An 18,017-nucleotide genomic window follows, 5' to 3' on the forward strand; every position below is an offset into this window, starting at 1 on the left:
TACTTGCTGCTGGTAAAGTTCCTTTCCTTTTCCCTCTGGGAAGCAGTCTGTGGGGGAGGGGCACTGACCGCTGCAGCTTTGGGAACTTACGGTTCTGTGGGGGCTCACAGCCGGTCCAGCTGGTCCAGACTGGGGTACGCTGTGTGTCTGGTCACTGACGTGGCCTCAGGAGCTGTTCTGTACTGTTTCTGGTTATTTAGTAGTTGTTCTGGAGGACGAACTAAAATGCGCACATTGTTAAGCCACCATCTTGACCCGCAAGTCTATAATCCCCTATTGTTTTTTAAAGCTGTGTTTTCTTGATTCAGCACTCATCCAATTACTACAACACTTTATCTGTTTTCTGGAGTTTTGAGGAAGATGGCTCTGACAGATCTTGCTAGTTGTTTAAAGAAAAATGTGGGAAATTCTCACCAGAGAGCATCTTACACAGCCATCTTGGTTGACAGTGGCTCTTTTCTCTTCTCTTAAAAAGCAAAACTTCTGACAGAGCTTTACCAACCAGAGAAGAATTTTATATTGTGGTCCTTTTTGTGATAAAACCTTGCTCTCATCAAATTGATTACTTCTGTGCTGACAGGCAAGACTTTTTCAGGGCTATTAGAAGAGTCTTTGGTGCCATTATGTGCCAATGAAGAAAAAACAGTGAGTTATGACAACAGGCGGAGCTCCTTTTTTTCTCTGAGGCAATATAAGAACATGTGTTGCTAAATTTGGAAGATGCAACATTTGTGCAAGATTTTCCTTTCAGTCAATTTTTTTTCTGGAGGTCTTTATGCTAAAGAAATTTAAAACTCTTTCAAAGATGTTGCTAACCTTTGATATTAACAACCTTTTTATTTTCCAAAAGAAACTTACATTATTAGCAATTTTTTTTTTACTGTGTCAGCTCACATGTTAATAGATATCAACTAGGAACTAATTGCTTAATGCAATATCAGTAATTCCATTAAGTTATATTTCTGCCTCAAAACACAGCAATACTGAAACCAGTAACATCATGTGGAATTTGACATAAATTTGCATCTACTCCAAACTAAACCAGTTCATAAACTATTTGCACAAAGCTTAAAGGTTGTTTCAATCTCATGCGGTTGCTTTTCTTCGCAGTGTGAAAAGTCAATCTACACCCAAGCTGTATCTAATAATGAAGAAGAAAATGCCTAAGGACAATAATGGGACATATGAAAAATTTGGAATATAGACTGTAAGTGTTATATCAATGTAAAATTCCTCAAACTTGTACTTAGATGGTTACATAAGTGAATATACTTATTCTTAGAAAATAGACATGGAAGTATTAAGTGTTTAAGGAGCATGAAATGTTTAGAAAACAGACGGACAGATAGGCAGGTGAATGGATAGATAGATAGAAGGATAAATGGATAGATAGAATGATACAGCAAATGTGGCAAAATGTCAAAAGTTGGGGGACCTGGATATCAGGGTATCTGGGTATCAGATTGGAGTTCTCTCTCTGGGTTCTATATTATTTTGCAACCATCCCGTAAGTTGAAATTATTTCAAAATTAAAAGCTTTTTAAAAGTCAACCTTAAGAATTCGTCAAGATAAGACTTTTGTTCACTCACATTTTGGTTAAGTTTTCAAAATGAAACTTTTATTCAAAAAATCCAAACTGTCTGATATGTACTAAAAGTAGAAAAATATAAAGCATTTCTTTCAGCATTCTCAACTTAATATCTAGGTTGGCCAAGAACTCTGCAACATAAAAACACTGAGGTTTTGAGTCCTATCACATTCGGTGACTAAATACTTTCATTTCTTTTTTGTTGCCAAGACTTTCTGAAGTTGGAATGAAAGATACATAGCAGTGGATTATATTTTCTTTAACAATGGGAAAATATTTTTGGTGTCCTTAGCATGTTGGTGACAATCATTACAGAATTTTCAACTGTGTATAACAATGGCCATTAAAAACACAACTTGACAAAAAAATCTTCTCTCCATGCTCCCTATACTATTTTTACAAGATTCTGACCTTTGCAGTAGTTCATGCAAAAAGTTATTTATATTTGTAGTGTTAAAGGGTGGGCCAGATGGTTCCATGCAACCCCTTTCAATCATGTTCACCTTCAATATGGCAATATTACTTATAGATCCACTAATGAACTGCCTTCACTTCTATCTATTCTCTTACATTTATATTCAACCTCATTAGCTAATGGTTCACCCATCTTTAGTTTCCGTGGATCTCTAGGTTCCCTATATTCTGTATTATAAGTCTCTGAGTTTACTTTTACCATGGTTATAAAGGCAAACTCATACAGTATCTATCCTTTTGTGTCTGGTTTATTTCACTCAGCATTATGTCCTCAAGGTTCATTCATCTTGTCATGTGCTTCAGGATGTTATTTTGTCTTACTGCTGCATAATACTCCATCGTATATATATATATATATATATATATATATATATCATATTTTGTTAATCCACTTATCTGTTGATGGACACTTGGATCATTTCCATTTTTTGACAGTTGTGAATAATGCTGTATGAACACTGGTGTGCAAATGTTTGTTTGTGTCACTGCTTTCAGCTCTTCTGGGTATATACTGAGTAGTGGTATGGCTGGGTCATTGGACAATTCGATATTTAGTTTTCTAAGGAACCACCAAACTGTCTTCCATAGTGGCTGTTCCATTATACATTCCCACCAGCAGTGCATATGTGTCCCAATTTCTCTATATCCTCTCCAACATCTGTAGTTTCCTGTTTGTTTAATAGCAGACATTCTTGTAGGTTTGAGGTGGTATCCCATTGTAGTCTTGATCTACATTTCCCTTTTAGCTAATGAAAATGAGCATCTCTTCAACTGCTTTTGAGTCATCTGTATTTGCTCTTCAGAAAAATGACAATTCATATCTTTAGCCCATTTCATAATCAATTGTTTGTTCTTTTGTTGTGGAGTTATATGATCTCTTTATGTATTCAGGATATCAATTCTTTGTCTGATATATGATTTCCAAATATTTTCTCCCATTGAGTTGGCTGCCTCTTCATTTTTTGACAAATTTTTTGAGACACAAAAGCATTTGATTTTGAGGAGTTCCCATTTATTTCTTTCATTGCTTGTGCTTTGGGTGTAAAGCTTAGAAAGTTACCTCCTATTACTACGTCTTAAAGTGTTTCCCTACATTTTCTTTTAGGAGTTTTATGGTACTGGTTCTCATATTTAGGTGTCTGATCCATTCTGAGTTAATTTTTGTATAGGGTGTAAGGTAAAGGTCCTCTTTCATTCCTGGCTATTGATATCGAGTTCTCCCATGCTCATTTATTGAAAAGACTATTTTGTCCCAGTTCAGAGGACTTAAGGCTTTTGTTGACGACCAGTTGACCATAGATTTGGTGGTCCATTTCTGCACTTTTGATTTGATTCCATTGATCAATACTTCTATCTTTATGCCAGTACCATTCTTTTTTGACCACTGTGGCTTTATAATAAGCTTTGAAATTAGGAAGTGTTAATCTTCCCACTTTGTACTTCTTTTTTAGGATATTTTTAGCTATTCAAGGTCTCTTTCCCTTCCAGATTTTGGTAACTAGCTTTTCCACGTGTTTAAAGTATGTTGTTTGAATTCTGATTGGCACTGCATTGAATCTGTAGATCAATTTGGGTAGAACTGACATCTTAACTACATTTAACCTTCCTATCCATGAGCAAGAAATGTCTTTCCACTTATTTAGATCTTCTTTGATTTCTTTTAGCAATGTTATGTAGTTTTCTGTATACAGGTCCTTTATATCACTAGCTAAGTTCATTCTTAGATAGCTGATTCTTTTAGTTGCTGTTTTGAATGTAGTTCATTCCTTAACTGTATCCACAGTGAGGTCATTACTCATTACTGATTTGTACACAATAGCTTTAAATCCATCCACCTTGCTGAATTTATTTATTAGCTCAAGCAAATTTGTCATAGATTTTTCTGGATTTTCCAAGATTAGTATAATATCACCTGGAAATAATGAAAGTTTTACTTCTTGCTTTCTGATTTGGATGCCTTTTATTTCTTTTTCCTTCCTGATTATTCTAGCTAGACTTCTAGTACAATGTTGAATCACTGTGGTGACAGAGGGCATTCTTATCTCATTCCTGATCTTAGAGGGAAGGTTTTCCGTCTCTCACCATTGAGTATGATGCTGGCTATTGGTTTTTCATATATGCCCTTTATTATATTGAGGAAGTTATCTTTGATTTCTACCTTTTGAAGTGTTTTTATCAGAAAAGGATGTTGGATTTTGTTGAATGCTTTTTCACCTTCAATGGAGATGATCATGTGATTTTTCCCTTTTGATTTGTTAATGTGCTATATTACATTAATTGATTTTCTTGTGTTGAACCACTCTTGCATTCCTGGTATAAATCTCACTTGGTCGAGGTACATAATTCTTTTAATGTGTTGTTAGAATCAATTTGCTAGCATTTTGTTTAGAATTTTTGCATCTATATTCATTAGGGAGACTGATCTGTAGTTTTCCTTTCTTATAGCATCTTCACCTGGTTTTGGCATTATAGTGATGTTAGCTGCATAAAATGAGTTAGATGGTGTTCCTATTTCCTCAATTTTTTTTTAAAAGTTTGAGTAGAATTGGTATTAGTTCTTTTTTCGGAATGTCTGATAAAATTCCCCTGTGAAGCCATCTGGCCCTGGGTTTTATTTTTTAGGAAGATTTTTGATGATTGATTGAATCGCTTTACCTGCCAACACTGTTTTTAAAGCAACAGGAAAAAATATATATATATAATTCTTACAACTTTTACAACTCAATAATAAGAAGATAGTCAATTGTTTTTTAATGAATAAAAGATTTGAACAGATACTTCACCAAAAAAAATATTCAATAAGCATAGGAAAAGATGCTTGACATCATTAGTCATCAGTGAAATGTAAATTAAAACCACAATGAAATACTACTACATATCCACTAGAATGTTTACAATAAAAAAGATTGACCATACCATGTGTTGGGGAGGATGTGGAGAAACTGGAACCATATGATGCTGGTGGGGATGCAACTTTGGAAAACAATTTTGTTAAACATACAGTTATCATATGACCCAGTCATTCCACTCCTATGTTTCTAGTCAAGAGAAATGGAAACATGTTTACCTAAAGACTTATGAACAAATGTTGATAGCAGCATTATGTATAATAATCAAAAATTGAAAATAATCCAAATGTTCCTTTTTTGGTGAATGAATAAACAAAACACAGTATTTCCATTCATTGGAATACTAACTCAGGAACAGTAATGAAGGAATGAACTACAGTATGTTCTACAATATGGATAAACCCCCAAAGCATTATGCTATGTAAAAGAAACTAGAAGCAAAATACTACATATTGTACAAATCCATTTATATGACACTTTTAGAAAAGGTTTAATATAAAGAAATAAGGCAGAACAATGGTTGCTCAAGACTGAAGGTAGGAGTGGGAATTTACTGCAAAGAGGAACAAAGGAACTTTTAGGGGAACTAGAAGATGTAAAGGATGAGTGCCATTTTATTTTTATTATAATTACATTTATTCATCTATTTATAATAATTTAAATGATATTTTTCACTGTGCTTACTTTAACGGACATTTTGAGTATCATAGTAGGGCACTGACAGAAAATACAGCACAATAATCAGATGCTATTAATTGTTTTCCGTCTTTTAAACTAATGAGAAAATTCATGGAAAAATAGAGGGTAGCAAAGTTTCTAATTTTAGTTTAACACAGATTGGGCCAATCTCCTCAAAGCTTCAGCTACCAGACAGAATAAGTTACATTAAGGGAGGTAAGTTAATTCTATGAGGTTTAAGTTATTACCATAAGGTACACATTGCCAAACCTCAGTACAAAAAATTTCACATGAATTTTAAAAGTTGTACATTTTATCTATAAAAAGACATGAATTTATTCTTACCAGCAGCCCTCTGACTTCGACCCAGAATATTATGCCTTCTTTTCCACAAGGGAACAGATTTGAGTGCCACTTTTTAATTGTTAATTTATATATTAATTGATATTTCTTTGTCAGTTCTTTATGTCTCCAGAGAAAGGAGAAAGAAAATTAGCTACTATTCTCCTTGTTTTGCTTCTGGCCTATTTTTCTTTTCATCCTACAAATGAGCAATCACAAATGGACATTTCCTCCACGTTCAGAGGATTAGTAAATATGAATACACTCTCTATACAGATAGCTAAACAGCTTTGTGGGGGGGGGGATTCTGAAAACACTGTAAAAACTATACTGATTAAACATGGGGATTCTTGACCTTTCATGATACATCATTTAGAGTTTCTTCAGTTTTAGGGGTCCTTATTAGTTTTCAGGGTACTCTTTCAAAGGCTGCTATGCTTATGGATTAATATTTATAAGGTTGAATTTAGAGCTCTATCAAAGTAAATTTTACACAGAGGAAATACATACAATCTAACCCTAACTAAGCCAACCAAACTAAACTGTTACCCATTTCTGAGTAAGATAAATGAAAGAGTTGTAAACCAACCTACTTCCTATTGGAAAAACAACCAAAGCTTAGATGTTGTTGTCAGTTTGGAACATCATGGACATTTATAAAGTACTGTGTGTGATCCCCAAGCATCTGTTCATTCCTTCCCATATAAAAGAAGAATATAGTCTTGAGCATAAGGGAAGAAAAAGACAACGAGAACAGGAGTCCCAGACTTTGAATTGCTTCTGTCTAGCCTCTGATATCACCAAGGGGCTGGAATATTTGGTCATTATCTATCACGTAAAGACTCAACATTTAGGAGATACCAAACATGGTTCTTTTGCAATCTTCACATTAACTATGTTCTCCCCTCTAAAATATAAATAAAAAGACCAGAGAGTAACGTACAATGACCTAGAAGACTGTTAGTTTTTCTCTCTGGTTTCTCCTCTAAATTTAATAGTGCATGCTTAATCCCCACCCACATTTTATTTCTCTTCTTTAGTTCTTCCTTCTCTTCCTGACTCCAAAGCCCACCCTAAGAAAAAGCGTATGGTTTATAAATTTACATGTTGGTTAGAGAGTAGTAAGCACCATGCTAAGGAAAGAAAAAACATTAGACATAAAAAAAAAAGCATTTGCCAAAACTCACCATCAGAGGGCACAACAGTACTGCAATAAGCAATTCCCAAATTCTGCCAGGAAGAGAGTCTCTGATGCACCTAAAATTCAAAAAGGCACATCTACCGTTAGGATAGAACAACAAATAGTATATACATATGCACGTGTATATAATAAATAACAGCTCTTCAATTAGTTAAGTAATGCAATTCTTTGATGAAAAGTTAAAAAATACAGATAAAAGAAAATAAAAGTCTCACAAGGTCCTGGGTGTGTTTTCAAGATTATATAAAAACATATTTACATCGAAACATACACATACAAAGTAATGTTATATTAAACAAACTTAGAATTATGACATGCAAACTTTTCAACTACTTTTTAAAATATTTAACAGGGCAGGCCACGGTGGCTCAGCAGGCAGAGTTCTCGCCTGCCATGCCAGAGACTCAGGTTCGATTCCCGGTGCCTGCCCATGCAAAAAATTAATAAATAATTAAATATTTAACATTGGTTTTAAGTGCTACCGAGTCTAAGTCAAACTTTCTTGCTGCTTCTTAGCTTTTAGACTTGTGTTTTCTTCCTATCTTTTACCAGATATAAGACATTTATTAAGTAGCTGTATCTGAAATTCTACTGTTTTGGGGCAAGAATCTGGTCAGTTCATACTTCCTTTTGTTAACTTTGGACAGGCAACTTCATTCCTTGAGTCCTCAAATCACAACTTTATCCCAAGTGTTTGAAGGAAATCACCCACACATCTTACTGTTTCTTCAGAGAATGATGTCTCTGTGGATTTAGGTTTCAAACTGAGGTTCTTGTAATTAAACTAAGTTTCAGAATGTAAAGAATATTGAATATGTTTCTCATTTGCCAAATGTTTAATTCATTCCTTTGTAGCTTTTACTTTCCCAACCCCACAAAAGGAAGGCGTTAAACCAATGTATTAGCCTCAGAGTCTGTTGTCATATTCCAATCCATCAGCCTAAAGAAAAATCATTTAGGATGCCATGATGGCACATGCCTTACAACAACTGCAACATAACACAGACTTTCATCCTTCATGTGAATATTATTAATCCCTACCTCCTTCCACTCACAGAGCATGCAGGACTGTAAGACTGACATTTACAAAAATGCAACTAAATCATTTAAAATCCCCTGGTTATGACACACTAATGTGCTTGATGCGGTCATTGACAATCTCTCAGTATACACAAAAGCTTTACTGTGATTTTCAGACTCTTTTTTTAAGCCACAAACATTTAGCTAAACGATCTTACTCAGAGATCCAGGGATACTCTGGTTAAAGATGGGTGTGGTGGGAAGCCCTAGAATTCCAATTCTCTGCTAGAGCTCCCTAAGAGGATCCAAAGAATCCTTGGGATCCATGAAATAACGGGAAGACAGCTATGAATCCTATTCCTTAATCCACAAATGAGAAAACTGAGAATCAGTGAGGAAAAATTACTTACTAAGCGTCACATATGAGTTAGAATCAGGATTAGAACCCAGGCCTTGGTACTGCTAGTCATCCTCCATACAAAACAGAGCTTCACTATTGCCTTCTGTAGGTTTCAGTTTGCTCAACCACAGAATTAGGGGCTAGAACACTTAGGTATCTTCCAGCGATGTGATTTTATTTTAAATGTTGAAGTCATTTTATTTCCTTTGAATAGACTACATAGGCACATAAAATAACATTTTTTTTTTTTTTTTTTTTTTTTTAAAGGAAAGACAGAGAGAAGGAAGGAAGGATAGAAGGAAGGAAGGAAGGAAGAAAGGGAAACATTTTTAAACATTTTCTTGTTTTATTGTATTCAGTTTCTCCGTTTTTGTTACATGGGCTGGGGCCGGGAATCGAACCGAGGTCCTCCGGCATAGCAGGCAAGCACTTTGCCCGCTGAGCCACCGCGGCCCGCCCTAAAATAACATTTTAAAGTACCAAAAAAAAAGTAAAAAATTAAGTCTTTTACACTTAATATTGGTCTTTCTCTAATTGCTATAGCCCAGCTATTCAGTTCTCCTTCCTAGAGGTAACTGGTTATATTTGGATATCCTTCCAGAGACGGTGTAATGCATGTATAGGCATATGCATATATGTATGTGTAGATTTTTTTAAAACACAGATGGCAGTGTGGTCAGTTCCATTATGCATCTTTTTCTTTTTATTATTTTTTTAACATAACTCATAGTTTCTAGCGCCTAAATGGAATTATATTGGTTACATAGATTTTTATGGTACATCTTTACAATCACCTATTGATTGATAATCTTTTATTATTATACAGGATGCTAGAGTGTGAACGTTTTTGCATGTGTGCTCAGATATTTCCAGGACATTTTCAAGGGCAAATGCTAGGACAAAGGTAGGTGCACTTCAGATTTTAAGACCTATTGCCAAATTGCTTCCCACAGAGATAAAACCAATTCAAAATACCCATTGAGTACACTCTCATTGACTATATGAATGCCTGGTTCCCTGACCTTCCTAAACAACATCATCAAACTTTCTGGTTTTGCCAATGTGATGGGGGGAAATAGAACCTTCAATATAATTGTAATTTGTATTTTTTATATTTAGGGTGAAAATATGCATAGTTTTATATCTAAGAATTAGTGGTATTTGCCTGTTTTGAAGTAAACACTATTTGCCATTTTTTCAGTTGAGTTCTTGGTTTTTAAATATTATTTTGTAGACGTTCTTTAAATATTAAGATTAGCCTTTGTCAACAAAATAGGTTGCAATTTTTTTTTTTTTATTCCATATATCCTACTCGTCTGTTGACAAGGTAGATAAACGAGCATCAGACAAGGTTTTCACAATCACACAGTCACACTGAAAAAGTTATATCATTATACAATCATCATCAAGAAACATGGCTACTGGAACACAGCTCTACATTTTCAGGTAGTTCCCTCCAGCCTCTCCATTACATCTTGAATAACCAGGTGATATCTACTCAATCTGTAAGAATAACCTCCAGGATAACTTCTCGACTCTGTTTGGAATCTCTCAGCCATTGACACTTTGTCTCATTTCACTCTTCCCCGTTTTGGTTGAGAAGGTTTTCTCAATCCTTTGAGCAATTTTTTTTAACTTTGTTAATGGTGTTTTTGTATGCACACAGTTTTCATGTTTTACAGTCAAACTTATCAATCTTTATGATTTGAGGAGCCTGTATCATCTATCTTAGACTTCTACCTACTCTGAGAATATTATAAAATTCTCCCATGGCTGTTTCTTCTAGCTTAATTTTTTAGGTTTAAATTTTTGATATATTAGGAATTTTAGTCAAGGCGAGAATTAGAACTCCTACTAATTTTCCTCTAATGACTACCCAGTTGTTTGAATCTCCATGTATTAGCAATCCATCTTTTCTTTACTTATTTGAAATGCTACCTTTATAATTTTCTAAATAGTTACATGCATTCGGAGCTACTTCTGTACTTCTATTTTGTCCAATGATCTACTCATGCCCTAATAACCACACTGTTTTAATATTCTACCTCTATAATATATTTTAGTGTCTGGTAAAGTTAGTTTCCCCTTATTACTTTCCCTGAAGAATTTTTCTGACTATTCTTGCTCATTTGTTTCTCTATATGAACTTCATAGTCTGTTTATCTAGTTCTATAAATTATTAAGTTCAAAAAGTAATATAGCATATTGGTTAAAAACAGAATCTAATCAATCTGCCTAAATTCCGATTCTGGTTCAGTCATTTACTACACTTGCAACCTTGGGTAAGTTTCTTAACTTCTTTGTGCCTTGGTTTCTTCACTGAAAAATCAGCAAAGAGTAATAATAACACTTAAATAGCATTTAGAACAGTGTCTGGCACAGAGTAAGTGCTCAATAAATGTTAACTAGTTTTGTGTTTGTCTTGAAGTTGAGATCATATTAATGCCATATAAACATAGGGGAAACTGAAGTTTATACAATTTTGAATTTTCTTATCCAAGAACCTACTAAGCCTTTCCATTTGTTTAAGTCTTTATTTATGCTTCTTAGAATCATCTTAAGGTTTTCTTTACACAGATATTGAATATCATTTTTCACTCATGTAATGCTTTTTTGTATTAAGTATTGTCCAAAATTAAGATCACCCCCCTTCTTTTTTTTTGCACCTTATTATCTCTTTACCTGTTCTTTAATTTTGTTATCATTATTGAGTTCCTTTGTTTCAGGAATGACTCTAAATAGTTTCCTTTGTGATCTGATCTGAGAATCATTTACTTTTAACAGGGAAGTTTAGCCTATTTACATGAATTGATATAATTCATGAGTCATCAAATTTTCTGCTATAGTTTCTGTTTTAGCCGTTCTCAAAAATATTTTACTAAATGGTTAGTGCTTGTTTTGTTTATGCATGTATTCCCTCTGATAATATGGTACACTTACTTTTTTGTTCTACCAGTTATTTCAGAATAAAAGTTGAAGTTCTTTTAAGGACCTTTAAGGACCAACATTATCTGATATACTATCGTCTCTCTATTCCATCTTCTACCACTCTTCTTGCTTGCTGAACTCCATGTACTCACCTTCTGCTTCTTTATTCAGCAAACTTTTGCCAACTTGGTTCATCTATATTCATCCAGTCCCCCCATCACACACCAGAGTGTCTTAAAGGAAGTTCCAACAATCATATAATTTCCTCTGAAAATAGTTCAGCATGCACCTAGAAGGCCATTTTAAAACAGTAGGTGCCCTGTTCTCTATTATTTTACAAATTATCTTCAAGACTTTTGAAAGATGTTTTTGTAGGGCAGAAAACTGCACCAATACATGGTTCCTTGTGGATAATATTTGTTAATTAAATGTCACACAACAGGGGTTAGCAGGCTGGTGACCTTTTTTATAAATAAAGTTTTACAGGAACACAGTCAAGTCCACTCATTTACTTACTATGTATGGTTGCGTTTTTTTTTTTGCAGAGAGAAGACGTTGCAGAAGAGTTGAGCAGCTAAGACAGAGACCACATGGCCCGCAAAGCCTAAAATATGTAGTTATCTGACCCTTTGGGGAACTGTTCTGTCGAACGCTGCCTCTGTCGTTTTGAGATAATACCCAAAGTCTTTCCCAAACTACATCTATACACTGACAAAACAAAATACTATTAAGCATTCACAACACATAGATACTTCTTTTCTTTCTTTAAATCTTATGGTAACTTTTAGACTAATATAGCCAAAAAAAAAAAATTTTTTTTGAAACAGCAATTAAAAACAAGGAAAATAAAAACTAAACAAAACAAAAAAACATACTGGGGAATATAAGTGCTCAAGATCAAAAAGACTTTGCTATTCTAAACTGTATTCTATGACTCCTCTAGACTAAAGAGGACTATATTTGCTTAAATTTTATAATCTTAATATGGCACAAGAAAAGAGTAAACTTTTAATAAATACTTGACTATCACTTAAAAATTTTAAAAACATGTCAAGAAGCTAAAATAAAAAAGGATTCAGGCAAACGGTATGTATTATTCACATATTTAAATTTCACAAGCAGAGATCATGATCAAGGCTAAGAAACAAAATATCCAGAATGTTCAGAAATCATTGAGACAAAGGGTGGGTCAGCATCTAACCAATATTAATTTCAAATGAAAAAGGTATTTTGGTTTCACCAAGGCCTCTAGAAAAGAAAATGCAAGTTTATACTTAGTTACAAGAGAATTCACACCTTTGTTAAATAACTTGAGAACCTCTAAGAAAAGCAGATGTTTATACTTAAACTAAAGGAAAGCATAATGTTTGCCTTGGTATTACAACTATTTCCTTTTAATCTTAATCCCAGGAGAAGAAAAATGCTAGTGTTACCAGGTTAGAGTCAAACTATAAAATACCATTACTTCATTTTCCAAAGTTATAAAATTCGAGCTGATCAAAAATCAAATTTAGGATTATAAAAAGACATTTCATGCCCTCAGAGGAAAATATTAAATTCAAGTGAACACTTACGTTAAAATCCTTTACTATATATCATAAATTATGTAATTTTTCATACATTTACCTTTCATTATGCAGAGGAGCAGTAAATTCTTGCCAACACCTTGACTGTCACCTAGTCAAAGTGACACCTAGACTGTCACCTTGACCTAGACTGTCAAATCTAAATAGCCTGTCCATACCACCCAACTATTCAGTCAATTAGACATTAGAGGGAAGCAGAGAGAGAGAGAGGAAGGGAGGGAAGAAAGGAGAGAAGAGAAGTGAAAAAGAAAATAGAAAAGCAAAAGCTAATTCCTTATAAATCCAGTTCCCTTTAAGAAATTCTTGGCCTAATTACATTAGGAAACAAATACTAACCATATCAAAGTATATCAAATATACTATATTAAGTATACCAATCTGCACTATTTTGACTATATCAATTATGCTATATTAACTATACATAAAAGAGCTTTAGATGGAATAACAAAATTTATATATTTGTCCATGGGTAAAATTTTTTTATAAAAGAGTCTTGCGGGCGGGCCACAGTGGCTCAGCAGGCAAGAATGCTTGCCTGCCATGCCAGAGGACCCGGGTTTGATTCCTGGTGCCTGCCTATGTTAAAAAAAAAAAGGGGAAACAAAAAAAGAGTCTTGCTATGACACAAATTTAGATATGTCAAATTATATCCCCCAAGTGTTAAGATTGGGAACTATGAGTCTTCCAACTTTCTTCTTTTTCAAGACAGCTTTGGCTATTCAGGGCCTGTGCTGGTTTGAAAGGATGTATGTCCCCTAGAAAAGCCATGTTTTAATCTAAATCCCATTTCATAAAGGCAGAATAATCCCTATTCAATACTGTATGTTTGAAACTGTAATCAGATCATCTCCCTGGAGATGTGATTTGATCAAGAGAGGTTGTTAAACTGGATTAGGTGATGACATGTCTCCACCCATTTGGGCCGATCTTGATAAGTTTCTGGGGTCCTATAAAAGAGGAAACATTTTGGAGAATGAAAGAGATTCGGAGAGAGGAGAGAATGGTGCAGCACCACAAAGAAGAAGGTCCAGGAGCTAGTGACCTTTGGAGATGAAGAAGGAAGACACCTCCCGGGGAGCTTCATGAAACAGGAAGTCAGGAAAGAAAGCTAGCAGATGACGCCATGTTCGCCATGTGCCCTTCCAGTTGAGAGAGAAGCCCTAACTGTGTTCGCCATGTGCCTTGTCATTGAGCGCTAAACCCTGAACTTCATCGGCCTTCTTGAACCAAGGTATCTTTCCCTGGATGCATACCTTTGATTGGACATTTCTATAGACTTGTTTTAATTGAGACATTTTCTTAGCCTTAGAACTGTAAAGTAGCAACTTATTAAATTCCCCTTTTTAAAAGCTATTCTGTTTCTGGTATATTGCATTCTGGCAGCTAGCAAACTGGAACAGGGCCCCTTACCCTTCCATATGAATTTGATGATTGCCTTTTCCATTTCTGCAAATAAGGCTGTTGGAATTTTGATTGGGATTGAGTTGAATCTGTAAATCGCTTTGGGTAGAAATGACATCTTAACAATGTTTACATGAACATGGAATGTCTTTCCATATATTCAGGTCTTCTTTGATTTCTTTTAGTGATATTTTGTGTTTTTCTGTATACAACTCCTTTACATCATTGGTTGGATTTATTCCTAGATATTTGATTCTTTTAGTTACTATTGTAAATGGAATTATTTTCTTGATTTCCTCTGCAGATTTTTACTACTGCTGTACAGAAACACTACTGACTTTTGAGTGTTGATTTTGTATTCTGCCACTTTGCTGAAATTGTTTATCAGCTCTAATAACTTTGTTGTGGACTTTCCAGGCTTTTCTGTGTGTAGGATCATGTCATATACAAATAAGTAAATTTTTATTTCTTCCTTCTCAATGTGGATGCCTAATTTCTTTTTCTTGCCTAATTGCTCTAGCTAGAACTTTCAGTACAATATTAAATAACAGTAGTGACATTAGGTGTCCTTGTTATTTATTTGTGTCTTCTCTCTTTTTTCTCTGTCAGTCTAGCTAAAGGCTTGTCAATTTTAGTTCTGATTTTTTTCAAAGAATCAACTTTTGGTTTTGTTGATTCTATTACTTTAAAAAAATCTCTATTTCATTTATCTCTGCTCTAATATTTGTTATTTCCTTCCTTCCTATTGCTTTTGGTTTAGTTTGTACATCTTTTTCTAATTCTTCCACTTTTTAAAGGTAAGTATTAGAGCTGCAAATTTTCCTCTCAGCACTGCCTTTGCTGCATCCCATACATCTTGGTATGCTGAATTTTCATTTTCATTCACCTCAAGATATTTCCTAATTTCACTTCTAATTTCCTCTTTTTACTCATTGGTTGTTTAAGAATACATTGTTCAATTCCCACATATTTGTGAATTTTCTCTTTTTCCCTCTGTTATCGATTTCTAGCTTCATTCTTTTGTAGTCAGAGAAGATACATCATTTGATTTCAATGATTTTGAGTTTAATGAGACTTGTTTTGTAACTTCAAATATGGTCTATACCAGAGAATGACCTATGTGTACTGGAACAGAATGTGTATTTTGCTGCTGTTGGATGAAGAGTTCTATATATGTCTGTTTAATCTAGTTGGTTTAGAGTGTTGTTCAAGTCTTCTATTTCCTTACTGACCTTGTCCAGATGATCTAACCATTACTCAAAATCTCTATTCTGTAGTCTCCACTGCCTATTTCTCCCTTCAAATCTATCAGTATTTGTTCCCTACATTTGAGATTCTGCTGTTAGGTACATTTATAATTGCTATGTCTACTTGTTGAATTGACCCCTTTACCAGTATATAATGACCATCTTTGTCCCTCCTAACAATTTTTTTACCTTAAGTTGATTTTTTCTGATATTGGTATAACTATTCCAGCTGCCTTTTGGTTACTAGTTTCATGATATATTTTTCCCATCCTTTCACAGTCAAACTACTTATGTCTTTGAATTTAAGGTGAGTCTCTCATAAACAGCATATAGTTGGTTCATGCTTTTTTATCCATGCCTTTTGACTGGAGAGTTTAATCCACTTAAATTGAAAGTCACTACCAATAATGGAGGTCTTTCTTCTGCCATTTTGCCTTTGCAAGTCTTATTCCTATTCCATCCCTCAATTCTTAAATGAATGCCTATTTTCATCTTTAGTTGGCTTTTTTAAAAATTGTACCATATTGAGTCCTTTCTAATTTCTTTCTGGTTATGATTTTCATATATTTTATTTTGGGTTACCTTGGGGTTAAAATTTGACATTGTAAGTACATAACAATCACATTTTATTCATTACCAACTTGATTTCAATAGTATACACAGAAATAGTTCCATGCCCCTCCATCCCTCTACTTTTTTTTGTACTTGCTACAAGTTATGTATTTGTACACTATTTGTCCAAAACCATAGATTTATCATTACTTTTTATGCATTTGCATTTTAGCACCTGTAGGAAGTAAGAAGTGGAGTTATATACCACAAATTAGAATACAATACTATTGGCATTTATAATTACCCATATGGTTATCTTTACCAGAGGTCTTTATTTTTTTATGCCACTTTGAATCACTGTTAGTGTCCTTTCCTTTCAGTCTGACAAACTCCCTTAGGCATTGTTTGTGGTAGTCATGAACTCCCTCAGCTTTTGTTCATCTGGGAATGTCTTATTCTCATTCTCATTTTGAAAGATATAAAATTCTTGGTTGACAATTGTTTTCTCTCAGTACTTTAAATACTTCAACCTACTGCCTTCTTGCCTCCATGGTTTCTGATAAGAAAAATCCTTCTTGCCTCAATGGTTTCTGATAAGAAAGCGGCACTAAATCCTACTGGGACTCCCTTGTACATACATGCTGCTTTACTCATGCAGCTTCCAGAACTCTCCCCTTGACCTTTGCAATTAAAGTTTGATTAGGGTGTGATAGGGTGTACTTCTCTTCAAGTTTATCCTGTTTAGTGTTCTCTGGGCTTCCTATGTGTATATTCATGTTTTTTGCTAAGTTTGAGAAAATTTCTGCCATTATTTCTTTGAATATTCATTCTGCTCCTTTCTCTCTTCTCCTTCTGTGACTCCTATACTGCTTATATTGGTATGCTTGATGGTGTCCCAGAGGTCTCAGGCTATTTTTGCTCTTGATGTTTCTTTTGACTTTCTGCTTCTCAGCCTGACTCTTTTCAATTTTCTTGTCTTCAAGTTCACTGATTCTTTCTTCTGCCAGCGCAAATCTGCTGATGAAAACCTCTAGGGAATCTCCCTTTCAGTATTTTTGTTTGGTTCTTTTTAAACATTTCTATCTTTTTACTCAGGTTTTCCTATTGTTCATTCATTGTTTTCCAGATATCCTTTAGCTTTTTCTTCTCTGTATTTTCCTTCATCCCCTTGGGCATACCAAAGATCGGTTTTTTAAAGTCTGTGTAATATGTTCGGTCTGGCCTTCTTCATTGATTTTTTTTTAGATTTTTATCTTCTTCCTTTGGGTTGGTCAGCATTTCCTGTTTCTTTGTTTGTCTTGTAATCTTGCATTGCACACTGTATATTTTAATATTTTAAAAATATATACCTCTGGGACTTATTCCCAGAGATTTTGTTTCTTGAATTTGTATCCATCTAGTGACATGACAGAAGATTTTCTTGAAAATTAGGAGCTAACAAAACCAGGCAAACAATACCTTTCATCATCTTTGCAAATTGTTTCTGCATTGGCTGGTGCTCTCCTTAAGAGTGCAGGCCTCCTATCAGGAAGGTCTGCCTAAGACAAATGGAAAGTACAGAGTCTTCACTGTCTTTTTTTGGTATGTGTCTTATCCTAGGCTTGCGGTTGCTAGGCCTTAGGAAATCCCCTGTTTACAGGAGCTTGAATGCTTTCTCTTCTTCCCAAGAAACAGATGTTTCCCCTCTCCCCAGTGTTTCAAAGGACTTAAAGCAGGAAAGTCTTTGCTACAGGCCCCTTGCTTCAATTGT

General features: G+C 34.5%; 1 protein-coding gene and 1 long non-coding RNA gene across 4 annotated transcripts in view; one reads left to right on the forward strand and one right to left on the reverse strand.

Annotated features, from left to right (window-relative positions):
- The window catches only part of MCU (mitochondrial calcium uniporter), a 273,983-nt gene that overhangs the window by 56,519 nt on the left and 199,447 nt on the right, over positions 1-18,017 (reverse strand). For all 3 annotated transcript variants that reach the window (XM_077124983.1, XM_077124981.1, XM_077124982.1), the window contains one exon: positions 7,120-7,189. In XM_077124983.1, the coding sequence (XP_076981098.1) occupies positions 7,120-7,189 (70 nt within the window). The remainder of the gene's footprint in view (positions 1-7,119; positions 7,190-18,017) is intronic.
- LOC143653747 (uncharacterized) lies at positions 1,108-12,217 on the forward strand. Its single transcript, XR_013161508.1, has 3 exons — positions 1,108-1,207; positions 9,380-9,457; positions 12,027-12,217. It is a non-coding gene; the product is annotated as an uncharacterized LOC143653747 (long non-coding RNA).

This window comes from Tamandua tetradactyla, chromosome 13, assembly GCF_023851605.1.
Source record: "Tamandua tetradactyla isolate mTamTet1 chromosome 13, mTamTet1.pri, whole genome shotgun sequence".
Lineage (NCBI taxonomy): Eukaryota > Metazoa > Chordata > Mammalia > Pilosa > Myrmecophagidae > Tamandua > Tamandua tetradactyla.